Source organism: Nyctibius grandis, chromosome 4, assembly GCF_013368605.1.
Source record: "Nyctibius grandis isolate bNycGra1 chromosome 4, bNycGra1.pri, whole genome shotgun sequence".
Taxonomy (NCBI): domain Eukaryota; kingdom Metazoa; phylum Chordata; class Aves; order Nyctibiiformes; family Nyctibiidae; genus Nyctibius; species Nyctibius grandis.
In genome coordinates, this window is record NC_090661.1 from 98686932 (window position 1) to 98699472 (window position 12541).

The window sequence follows — 12541 nt, forward strand, 5'->3', positions numbered from 1 at the left end:
TGTAGGACTGGTTGACATGTCAGAGAATTAGCTTCAGTCCTCGGTTTGCAAATGCTGAGTTGTTAAGTGCCTGCAATGAGCTGCGATTTCATGCTGTTGCTGGGAGCTCACCTTTTGTCATCCTCAGCAAACCAAGATTTCAAAGCACTCAGCCCCTCCAACACCACAGGATGGAACTCACATCTAAAACATGGCATGTCTGTCAAGTCTTACCCTGAGAAGCTGCCAGCAAGATTGCAAATCCTCCTGTCCAGAACAGACAGTGCAAAGGCAGCAATCAAGGCAATGTGTGAAATGCTTCCCTTTGCAACCTGCACAATTACTGCCCTATTCAGAGAAACCTCCCCTTTTAGCTTTTAGCTCTGCTAGACAATTTACCCTGTCTGAGCTGTCTCACTGCATTATGATGTCCCTCAACCCCCCCAGAATTAACGTTTGGAGCCAGCAAACACTGCTGGCTCCACAAGAAAAGCTGAGAGCGGAAAGGTCAGGTCGATTAAAGCAGTTGATCAGAATCTTTAACATAAAGATGTCACAGGCAAAACAGTAACACTACTTCATGCTCAGCTAAGAGCAAATGATTCATCAGGCAAGGCTGCTTATTTTTGGAGGATGGCCACAAAAGAGAAAAGAACACCCTGGCTGTATCGATCACGGTTGTAACAGGGGACCGTACAGCCCTTCTCCAGTTTTGATGGAAATTTAATGTCAGAAATACATCATCCAATGTAAATATATCAATATATATTTTACATCAAATTGATTTTAAAAACATTCTGGCCCAGCTTAGCAGAATCATTCCATCTTTGCACAAATCTCAGAGCTGTCATTTAGAGCGAAGGGCTATTTTGCAATGCTCTGCACAGCTTGATGCTGCTAAAGATGTGACCATTTTGTGAGGACTTTTGTACAGGTGACTGGAGAAGCACGTGTGCTCTGAAATCTCCAGTGCTTTGGTCTAGAGGGTAGACCTTCAATGGGTGAAGATGTACCGGTGTTGAGCAGATGCAGTCTAAAGGATGCTTTCACCTGGCTTACTCCTGCTACCTCCTCTGTCCTGGAAATCCCGTTCTAGCAGGCACAGCTGCCCAGGTAGCTGCATATGTCTTGTGCTGCCTCCCGTGCCTGCTCATACCTTGAGCAGAGAGCTCCTGCCTGCCCCTTTACAGCCCCCCTCTCTGTCTGTTCCTTGGTAAGAGCAGAGTGGGTCTCTGCAGTGGGAGAGGTAGCAGGCAGAGGTGAGAGGCACATGTTTGTATGTGGAGGTGGGAGAAGGTGCTCTGAAGAAGGCATCCAGAAATCCACATTCAAACACTGTGGCTCTCAAAGGGGGATCATTCTACTGTGACACCAGCCCAGCTGTTTCCCTCCCTCCTTGCCCTTCCCTTCCTTCCCATCCCTCCCCCAGTGCTAATAAATATACACTGGATTCGTTTAATTCCCATGGAGGTTTGTCATCAAGGCATAGAACTCAAAGTTTAGAAGATAAATGAGTGTGAGGAAAAACATGAAGCAATAGCTCAGGGAAGAAAATGCAGCCGAAGAGAATGACTGGCAAAGAGAAGGAAATGGGAATTCCTGGAGGAAGGATCATTCCCCAGAGGAGCGTGTGAAGGGAGGGGGCAGAGAAGTGTAAGTATGAGGTCAGGAGCACCAAAGAGTGTGCAGGAAGGCCCCTGGAAGAGAAGGAGAAGAGGGGTGAGTGGAGATGGCAGCCTGGCAGGCAGGAGCAGCTGTGCAGGATTGCAGGGAGACAAAAGCCAAGGGAGGTCCCTTCGGGTTGCTGAATCCAACCCCTGCACTCACTGGTGACCACAGCAGAGCCGCGTGCTCCAGGAGAGTCAGTGGACCGTCACAGTGTCCACCCCAGCCCACAAAATGCTTCTCAGTGCCATGTAGCATACCTAAGACCTTCATCATGCAAGACCAAGTGTCATATGCTGCAAAAAGTGACCAAGACAGCCTCTCCGATACAGTGGCTAGAGGGACAGGAGAGGAAATGACTTCAGCAGCAGTGTTTGGGATGCACTGAAGAGGGGAGGTTGAAGAAGAGTTCTTACAGACCCAAAGGGTACACCTGCATTGCGTAATACAGCATAGTGTGGAGGCAGTCGCAGCTCTCTGCTCTCTGTGCTTTGCTGGAGACTGATTTCTGGAACGGGTAGCATATCTGTATTCCTGATAGTCTAAACAAGCTAGTTCCTTCATGGCTAGTGCAGATGTTTCTGCACTGCATTGCATAATGTAGACATACAATAAATTCCTGTCAATGAGGAGTTTAAAATAATTCAAGGCAAGCTCTGCAATGACAAAACCACTGGTCACCAAAAGCAAAGGAATAAAAGGTGAGGTGCAGCAGCAGCACTCCTGCACCAAAGGTGTGACCAGAAACACCTCACAGAGCAATACTTCACAGTTTTTTCCAAGGCTTGTGTTTTCTCTGTAATGGTCTGCTACCTTTTGAGTCAATGCTCTCCTAATTTAGCCTGCGATATCATGTAGTACCCAACACACCCTCAGTCTGCAATTGTCTCTCTACCAGCCCCTCTACAGAATTAACTCAGCTGTGAATTAGTCATTCAACGTGCCAGTGCATGTAAAATAGACTCAAGTGAATCAGATTTTGTGTGCAGGGACTGAATTGCAGTAGATGCAGTGACTTGGAGAATCTCAGTCTGCATCTGGGCTTTCACGTCCTGAGAGATAGTCTTTCTCTGGTGGCTGCGCAGCCTCTCCGAGCAGGACAGGCACACACAAGCCGGGAATGAAATCCCCAGCACCACACCACACCTGCCCTCTGCAGTGATGCTGATGTGGCAGTATAAAAAATGTGGAGGTATAGAAGAGAAACCCAGGGGAGGGCTGGAGTAAAAAAGTGCCCAATGACAGTTAAAAAAAAAAAAAGACAAGAAAAATCTAAAAACGTTATCTGAGTGCCCATGTAGCAGACGCTGGGGGAGAGCACACACAGCATGGCAGCCTGCATTGGGCTTGCTCGGGCTGAGGGACCCTAACCCCACAGCCGCTGCGTCATCTGGTGATCCTAGCAAGGCGCAAAGTGAGGTGTGCTGGAAATGCTACCTTGCTGGTCAGAGCACAGTGCAGAAGGCAACCCCTGTGCAAGCAAGGAGCAGAGGACAAGAGACAGACCCTCAGAGCTGTAGTGCTCTTGTGACAGCCGTGTCGGTGCCCAAGTCCCCATCCTGAGCTAGCTGGGGTTCTGAGCTGTTAAAACAGGAAAAAAGACATCACAAGTTTTAGAAGAACAGGAAAAAGTATCATTGCACTGGAGAATGTGAATGTGAGGGTTTGGCATTCTGATTTGGGAACAGCAACAGAAAGGTCCAGATCAAGCCAGTAGATTTTGAAGGTGCTTTTTAAAAAGATACGTGAAGGTGAATCATGTTTGGTTTTGCTGCACTGTTGACACAAACCAGAAAGGAGCACCTGGGAGTGGAGGAGGAGAAAGAACTGAGAAACTAGAGGAGGAGGAGAAGAGGGAAAAGAGATGGGGAGGTGGAGTGGAGGCAAGGGAAGTGTGGGCAGCATGAGAGAGTAACACCAAGAGCAGGTAGCTTGGCTCGGTAAGCTCAGATGTGGCACATAGAGATGCCAGTGATGCCTGCAGCAGGGTATTTATGAAGGGATGTTGATGAGGGAGATTCATCAGTGTGGAGGGGCTGAGGATCTTGGAGCCGGTCCTGCCAGAGCTGGAGGAAGCCAGCTAGGTCATTCACCTTGAGGACAGTCCAGTTCAGGAAATCTCAGAGAAGAGCGAGAAGGGGAAAAAAGAACCAAGAAGAGATTTTTCTCTTCATAAGGGTATTACATAATTTTCTCCTACTATTCTTCTCCTGTGGCAGCAGTAGTGACCAGAGTGTGTAACATCAGCGGTAATGCCATGTTGGCAGTATGTGTAATGTGAGGGGTGGATGGCGAGAATTGAATTTTGGTCTTCAGTTTCCAGCACTTCTTTTGGGATGGAATCAGGGCTCATCCCAAAACCAGAAGGGGGAGATCCAGGTTGAAAATATGTGAGCTGTAATTTTAGAAGATTATTTGATTCACGCAAAACAACTTCAGTTGGGTTAGAGGTGATGTTGGAGATACTCTGTTCAGCACTGTCATCTGAACTGGACCTGGTGGGCCACAAGCCTGAACTCCCAACTTTTAACAAGCTGATCTTCTGCCAAGTGCTACCTCCTTGGTCTGTTTCAGCCCAGACAAACTCAGACTTGATCTGTACATCTATCCACAATGTCTCAGCTTTAATTATTAATATCCGTAAGAACTGTGACTAGGCTGGTAAACTCCGGATGGGGCTATGCCCCTAAAGCAATCTAATCCTGATATTTCTTTCTCTGCAGGAGGTGGAGGGAAACGCAAAGGCAAAAGCAAAAAGTGGAAGGAAATCTTGAAATTCCCTCATATTAGCCAGTGTGAAGATCTCCGAAGAACAATAGGTAAGAGCTTTTCCCTTCTTTGGAAGTGTTGCATAAATAAAACGTGCTATCAAAACTGGTTCAGCAAGAATGGTGCTGAAGGTACTCAAACTCAGCGTTTTCTGGTTCCTGACAAGGCACTGTGGGTCAAGCAGGAGGGACTGGCATAAGGCGGTTGCAAGGCAGGGCTTGGGGCTGGCAGCAGCTCAGGCTCAGGCTCTAGTCCCACAAAAGGGACTTTTCAGTTGGGCAATACGTGGCATATGGGACAGGTGCTTTGGCTCGGTACCTACCAGGGCCAACGTGGCTGTAAAAGGACATTCAGAAATTAATCCCCTCATCACATCCTGCATTCCCTTGTAATAAGTAGCTCTTTATCAGGGAGGAAATGAGACTTGATGAAAGCAGAGAGATTGCTGATGTAGTTGAAGGTTAATATTAATTATAGTCTGGATATGATGTTTGAAGCAACAGCTGCTGCCCTCTGCCAGGCAGGTTTGCTCAGCACTACCATCCTCATTCAAACCCCAACCACAACACTACTTTAAGTAGTTTTTATTGGACGTGTAAAAAATTTTTTTAAATTACTTTGTTTTATCGTTGTGGGCCAAACACTGCAGATTTGAACGGGAGCTTGCAGTGGCCATTCCCGTAACACAGCGTTTCTCCTGCTCGTAGCTGCCAAAATTCAGCACTCTTTTGACTGCTGCCTTGGCAAACAAGGCTAGCAGCTATCTCCTTGTGAATTCTCCACTGGAAAGCCCAGTATTACTGATCTCACTACAAGAGGTTAATTTCAGCCACTGAGGCTCCTTTTCTCCCCTACACTGACATAAAATCCAGCCCCTGGCAATGAGTGAATGAAAGGCAAGAAACTGTAACAACTGAGATAACGGGCAGCATAATTTGTCTGACTTGGGTGAGCTCCTGGGGTCTGACTGATAGTGCCCTGGCACTATGTACATGTGAAATTCACAGCGTGTTTATGCAGAGAAAATATGTGGAATGTTTTGAAACTCTTTTCATGGTCTCCTTGAGTAAATTTTGCTTCCCTCATCTTCTGCTGTAAGGCTAAATGGAGGTAAAGAAAAGAGGGGGAGGCAGGAGAAAAGAGAGTAGGTTTTCCCAGTTTATGGCCACTCTACAGACATACAAACCCTGGAACAACTTGTAAAGGTGCAAAACCTGCTGGAAGCAAATCTGACTTAATATATTGTAATTTACATAGGGAATTCTCTACGTTGTTCCATCAACCTTGGTTTCTATGGAGGAAAATGACACTGGATAAAATGCTTGCTCTCTACAAAGGTGTAATATCCTAAAATGAGTAATCTTAAAAAAAATAAATCTGCCAATGATTTCTGTTTCTGAAATGCTGTTTCTGGCATTTTTTGGTGTCAGCTTTGTCCTAAATGTAATTTGTTTTGAATTTTTTTTGTGAATGAATTGGTGAAGTAACAGGGTGAGAGCCATTGTGATGCTCTTGGTGGATTTGGCTTCACTGCAAAGATTACCTGTTGACTGGGAATTTTAGCAACTGACTTTTACACAATGGGAAAGAAGGTCCAAATCCTTGTTCTGTGACTCTGATTTTTATTGAGTAGCTTTCCTGCTGATCTGGATGTGATTACACAAGGAAAGAGGCACTGCTCAGCCTGAGTAAGGTCATCTGTCCTTGCTGGCTCTACCATTTTTCAGTTAGTGTAGCTGAGATTGAAATATCCCAGACAAACAGTTGCTGTTCATAGAGGGGATGTGACACACCTTGGAGGAGACAGACTCTCTGGGTCTATAGCATTAAGTTGTTTGCACGTGTGTGGTTGATCCGAGGTGCTCAGGATGGATCTGTTGCACGTGCAGATCCGTTGCACTGGGCTCTGTGTGGCTCATGGACATCCAGGGACAAGTACTGGTCATTGCAGTCTGGCCTTAAACTGCTTCTTTTATTGTCTCTGCTGAGGAAGAACAACTCCCTTGGCTTTAATTCATCTCCATTTGTTAATTTCTGCAAGTCCTTTAAAAGGATCTCAGCATTTCAGGTGACAAGGTGTCTCCGATGATTGTGCAGATGATTTTGTGAGGGAATGTACTGAAACATGGTTCTTGAACCATCAGCTGAACTGCTCTGTGATTTGCAGGAGATCCAACTGCTCGGTGTGTCTGCCCATCAGTCCTTCTCCTAACAACTTCTTAGCCACTGGTCAGTGCCAATCAAATTTGGTAATGAAATAGAGACCCAAAAGAGGCTTTTTTCTCCAATCTCTATGGAAATAGGCAACCAGCAGAGAACAACAACTTTATACAAGGAAAAAGCTACAACCTCGATTCAATATGTTTAGAGATCAAGACAAACACTGGTAGGTTCTGCTCATCACAGACCTCTTTGCCGTCTGTCTGCCGCCCAGCACTTTTGGTCGGACGCAGTCTTGCCACTTTGGTTAAAAAAAAAAAAATCACACTGAGTCGTAGAGGGTTGCATGAACTGGAGGACTAGGCTGTTGAGGTTTTGTTGTACTCCTCTTTTCTGGATGCTTCCCAAGAGCCTCCGTGGAAAAGCTGGAGTCAGGGATGGGATGGACCTTTTGATTCAGAGTAGGCATGGACTGCTGTGAAGAAAGGCCTGGCTTAGTTTAATGCAGCCGTAAGCCATGGATGGAAAATGCTGCTTTTGTAATAGTGGCAATACAGCCTACATGTGTGCGTAGATGCCCGCATTTGGGTGTAAAAACGTGTGTGCTTTTGCACGCCACTAAGGTGTACTGAAAAGAGTCTGTGTCTTAAAAAAAACAGTGTAGTGTGAAAAGAAATCTGTGAAAAACAGGAAGGCTGAAATAAACCAAGGGTCTGCGACCTGTGTTGACACAATTATGAGTCAGTTCATACCTTTTGGTTCCCTCTGTGTTTACAGGAGTCTCTGTGTTTGACTATCCATCATCTGGTGTCTCACTGAAAGACTTGCTTAGTAAAGCCCTTTTTTCCCCTTCTTCTTGTGCACAGAAACAAAAATCAAAACACCCGAGAGAAACACTGTTTTTTTTGATAAATAAACAAACACTGGAAACATCTTTATTAAAAGTGCCATTTAGCCAAGGAGCTATTTTTTTGGATTGCACTTAAAAGCAACTTCTTTTCTTCTTTCTTTTTTGTCCAAAGTACGCAACACCTTTTGCAGGGAAATTCAGTGGCCTTCATTGTGTGCTAATTAAATAAGCAAGCGGAACAGGGATGCTACACTAATACCTTTACTGGGCTCTGAGGGAGGCTTGTATATGTATACTTGTGTACTATGAATGGCTAATGTATGTTTCTATTTGCAGCCCTCTTCCCAGCTGTATTTAATTGTATTAAAACAGCTTGTGCTTTCCAGGTTAATATTGGCATTAGTGTCCCTTTCAGTCAATGAAAACTGGTGTTTGAGACACTAGTGACAACGACTCATGTGGTGGATGCTGCTAGTAGATGGTGTTCTGCTGTCTGTAAAATTCACAGATGATAGCTCAGCAAATGAGAGATGTTTCAAGAGGAGGGAAAAAAATAGCAAGGTGCAGCTTTAAAAATCCCGACATTTGACAAACACGGCATGAAGAGATGCCACAAGTTAGGGATACCCACTAGTTTAAAGGCCATCAGTAAACAAAAATACAAGAAAAAGTTGTAATTTTAAAGGCCAGAGTGTCTTTTTGATGATAAAAGATTCTGGATGTCTGTAAATATTTCTGAATGACGCAAAAAGTTCTGTTGGTTAAAAGTGTGGAATTTTTATTTATTTTTCTCAGACCCATTCTGTGCTTTTTTCTTCCATAAAAAAACTGCTTGGGTGAAAGAGTTGATTATTCTGATCTTTGGCAAATTTTCTTTCGCAACTGTCCAAACGCTATATAATAAATCAAGATTTTTTTTCCCCATAGATTAAAGTTTGTGGGGAAACTGCCACAGAATGTGTCTGCTGTTTGTTGCATAGAGTGATTTGTTGCATTATTGCAGAAAACTTTAACTCCTTCAGTAAAGCAGTTTCTGGTTGTGCATTGTACTCAGCTAGGAGAACTCTGATGATTTCTCTTGTTAAATATTTATATTCAGTGAGATTTCACAGTCAGAAAGATCAGCCCCATTAATACTAATATTGCCATGCTTGGTTTAAAAAGAGAAAAAAAAAATCCTCCCTTTGCCATTTAACCTCTTACGTGACATTTGCTTCCCATTTATCCAGGGTAAAAGTAGCTTGAGCTTCCAATTCTGGCAGGTTCTTTTCAGCATTGTTAAAAATACACTTCTGTGTGAGAAACACTTTGAGACAGTGAACAAAGTAGGACAAAATCGAAGCCACAGAGTTCACATGCTCACTTTTTACAAAAGCTGGCTCTTTTTTTGTGTTTTGCCCTCACTTTTTTTGTATTGTACTTTTTCAGACATGACCAAGACCTTCACCTACATGGGGTTTTTTTCAGTCACTTTGGAATTTATCTCCCTGGAGGCATATTGATGGTGCAGGCTCTGCAGTGGGATTCAGACCTACCTAAACGAGGATTTTTGAGCTGCCAGCATGGGTGCTGATAACAATCAAGAAGCAGTAGTATGGACATCAGTGACAGAGAGATGCTTGAGTATTTATCTAACTTCCTAGAAATGCTTTGCAGCCTGCACTGAGCTCCATCCTGTGGCAGAAAGACTGCTACTATACCCCAGTTATCTCGTTTAAAGGTAGCTTGGGCACCTCTTGCTCTGCTCCACGGTGCTGGGACATCTTTCATGAATTCCCACCAGTAGTTCTCAGGTTCCTTGGCTTCAGAGGTTCGCCAGCGCTGCAGAGATAAACGCATGGGTGAGGGGTCTTGGAAAAGAAAAGTGTCAGTTTTCAGAGGAAGCTGCCTCTGAGAGATCAAGTGACAACATGGCATATCAATGTTCATCACGGGGTAACGTGTCTGTGTAGCACCCCGCCCCGCTTCAGCTGGGGACGGCGTCAGACCCGGGGGGTGTATCCACTCGGGGAATGGACGTGTAGGCAAAGAAATACAGGGCACGTGCAGATCTCAGAATCTAAGACTACGTGCTGGTGTCACTCATAAAGCTCAGGCATGGAAACTGGGAAAGAGAAGGCAGCAAAAGCCTGGTCCGATCAGAAACACAAAGAAGTAGCCAATTTTCTCTCCACCAAATTCTTCAGCCCTGATGTTTACAGTGATTAAAAAGCAAGGTTTAGAAATGTAATCCTGAAGCCAGCAAATAGATCAAAGGAAAGAATCGCAGCTTGCCTTCCACTGTAAATAACCCAGCACAAATGGTTATAAATTCTGTGATTGTCTTACAGTATCAGTCTGAATACTATGCCTAAGGCTGGTCTCATGTTTTTGGCTAAAACTAGAGTTTGAGATTTTGAGAAATATTTTTTTTGTAGAAAGCATCAGCTTTCCTTGGAAAAAAACTTACATTTTTATTGAAAATAGTTTTTCAACAAGTAGTCAGGATTCCATGGCAGGAAATAACAGCAAGGGGAATTGTCTCCTGTTTTCTTTCCAAACGTGTAGGCATATGGGTAGCTGTGTTGGGAAGATGCTGGTGGGGGTGTGTGTGCGTACAGCCAGAGCTGAGTACCCAGCACAGAGCTCTACAGCACCTCTGGGAGGCACTAGGTTTTCTGCAAACCTGGGGAACTGGAATCAGTGGAGTAGAAAACAACCGTAGTGGAGTAGACAACATACCGTATCATTGTTATACTGTTCATTGAAATATGTTTCCAGAGAAAATATCATTTAAGGCCCAAGTTGATAACATAGGCTCACAAATAATTTTTTATCCACACAGGGAGTCCCTTTAAATTCAGTTCACAACAGATGGGGGGGGGGTTTTTTGGCGGTCAGAATTGTGCTCTGTATGAAAATAAATTTTCACACATCAGTGCCCTTAGATAACTGCAGCATAAGATATATTTCAGTCACTATCAGAGATAGCAAAGTGTTGGTGCTCTTGCATCACCCAAGTGTCGGCTCCTAACCTAGGTGTTTGTTAGCAGCCCAGGCTGCCTGTGCGTAGGGGAGGGAGCAGGGCTCCTGCTGCCGGGGCTGCGTTGCCCCTCGGGCTCACACTCACTGCACCAGGGCTCGTCGTGGCGCTGCGATGTGGATAGTCCCTTTGCTGCTAGAGCGGTACCTCACAGAACATCTCCCTGGATGATTTGTCCTCCAAGGTAGTTGTCTGTGGGGTGAGTATAGAAAGAGCACAGAGAGAGAGGAACCCAAGAAGGGCTGAAAGCAAAATTGGAAGAACTGCTGAAAGCTGTGGATAGGATTTATTGCTCTGGAAAAAGTTATGCAGATTTTTTTGGATAATGTTGATGCAGAAAAAAACCCTCAAACTGTTTTATTTCTAAAGAAGAAACAAAGTTCTCCCCCTTGACAGTCCCCACTCCATACACTTCCCTTCCCCCTCACTTTCTTTTTTCTTTCTTCTACAGTAGACACAACTTTCCCCTCTCTTCCTTGAACCAAAAGGTCTCTGTTCCTCCTTCGAAGTACAGCTTATGCAATCTTTCCAACATAGACTTTGCCTTCAGCAGTACCCTGTAGTTTCTTGGATTTGACGTGCTGTCCCATATCATGAATACATCTAAATTAAATTAGATACTCTTCAGGGGCAGGAACTGGCCACATGATAGAAACTGTTCCAGCACATGAAATGATACGGCTGACGTCAAAACCATATTGTTTGTTTACAAACCCACAGTTGGTTCAGTTCCTTTCTTTAAAATCCTTCAGATTCAACTATAATTCTATCATAAACATAGGTTTCTAGTGCTGTAATGATGGACAAACAGAGCAATGTTTGGTGCCCTTGCAAGATTAGCTGTATCCAGTTTATAGCGATGGGTGGAATTGAGAAGGGTTGTTTTTTTCTTGCAATTTTTTTCTAATGCCATCACAGAAAGTATGTGAAAAACAAGCTGTTTTATGCATCTAGTGAGACTCAAGACTAACACTGGGAGGACAGGCTGCTTGCAGGCTGCTTGTGCTTGACAGCTTCCAGGACGGGAAGGGGACGCGGGGGAAATGAGCTGAAATGATCTCAGCCCACATTCTATTTACAGAATTTATTTCACAAGACTTAATCCATTAAGTATTACCTTGGCAGTGGCAACCCAGAAAGAAACCAAGACAGACTTTGCTATTCTCCATAAAGAACAGGCAGCAAATCCACATCTTCTTACCAAAAAGTGAGTCCACACTAGTCGTCATTCAATGGAAAGCCTCCTAAGGAACAAATATTATCACTAAACCTCTGTATTTTTATTTTGTGGTAAAGACTGTATTTGGTGCAATAAATTAGTCTTTACAAATTAAGAAGGATAAAAAATGCCACGACACATTTTGAATTATTTCCAGAAGTTATTACAGACAGGGATATGCAGAAAAGGAATTAGAAGAGGATATATCCTTTTAAAAGATCCATTTCATCTCTCACTGCAAATAGAAGTAGATATTGTGAGCTGCAGGGTTTTTCATTATCTTATTAGGTAATATGAGTTATTAAGGCTAATTAATACTTATGCAGTGATTTGGAATTGTAAAGTGCTATAGAAGTGCTCACGGGTCCTGTTAAATTGTAGTACTTGGTTGTTAAGGAAATTTAGTTTAAAACCAATTTAGCGTTTTCTGGATGTGGGCAATGAGAGGTAGGGCTACATTTATGATAAAAACTTACTCTTCTCCCTGCTGAGCTCACTTGTAACTTTGCTGCTGGTAGTGATGAGAAGAAGGTGGCAGGGCAAAGCAAGCCCCTGGTTTGGTGGACTCTGTTCAGCTCTGCTGGAGTCAGTGAGAAAGTTTCCCTTAAATTAAATTGTACAGGAGCCCTCTTATAATGAAAGGAGGGAACTGTCGGGAGGGGAAAGAGAGAGACAAGATCTGATCTACCAGACCTACAGAGGGATGCTGTGAAGTGCGCTCATGGGATGAACAGCCTGAAATCCTTGCGTTTGGGGGTGCATTCAGGCTTTTAGGGAGGGATGGGTACCTAAGTTAATGCTTCTTGAGGAAAATAACTCATTTGGAGGCATTGGTAGAAGCAGCATTATTTTGACTTGGCTTCTGCTAGTTATTCAT

General features: G+C 44.1%; 1 protein-coding gene across 1 annotated transcript in view; it reads left to right on the forward strand.

Moving 5' to 3' along the window:
* GRK5 (G protein-coupled receptor kinase 5) overlaps positions 1-12541 on the forward strand; it is a 171603-nt gene that overhangs the window by 65827 nt on the left and 93235 nt on the right. Inside the window, exon 2 of the mRNA XM_068399598.1 lies at positions 4368-4463. Coding sequence (XP_068255699.1) covers positions 4368-4463 — 96 coding nt within the window. The remainder of the gene's footprint in view (positions 1-4367; positions 4464-12541) is intronic.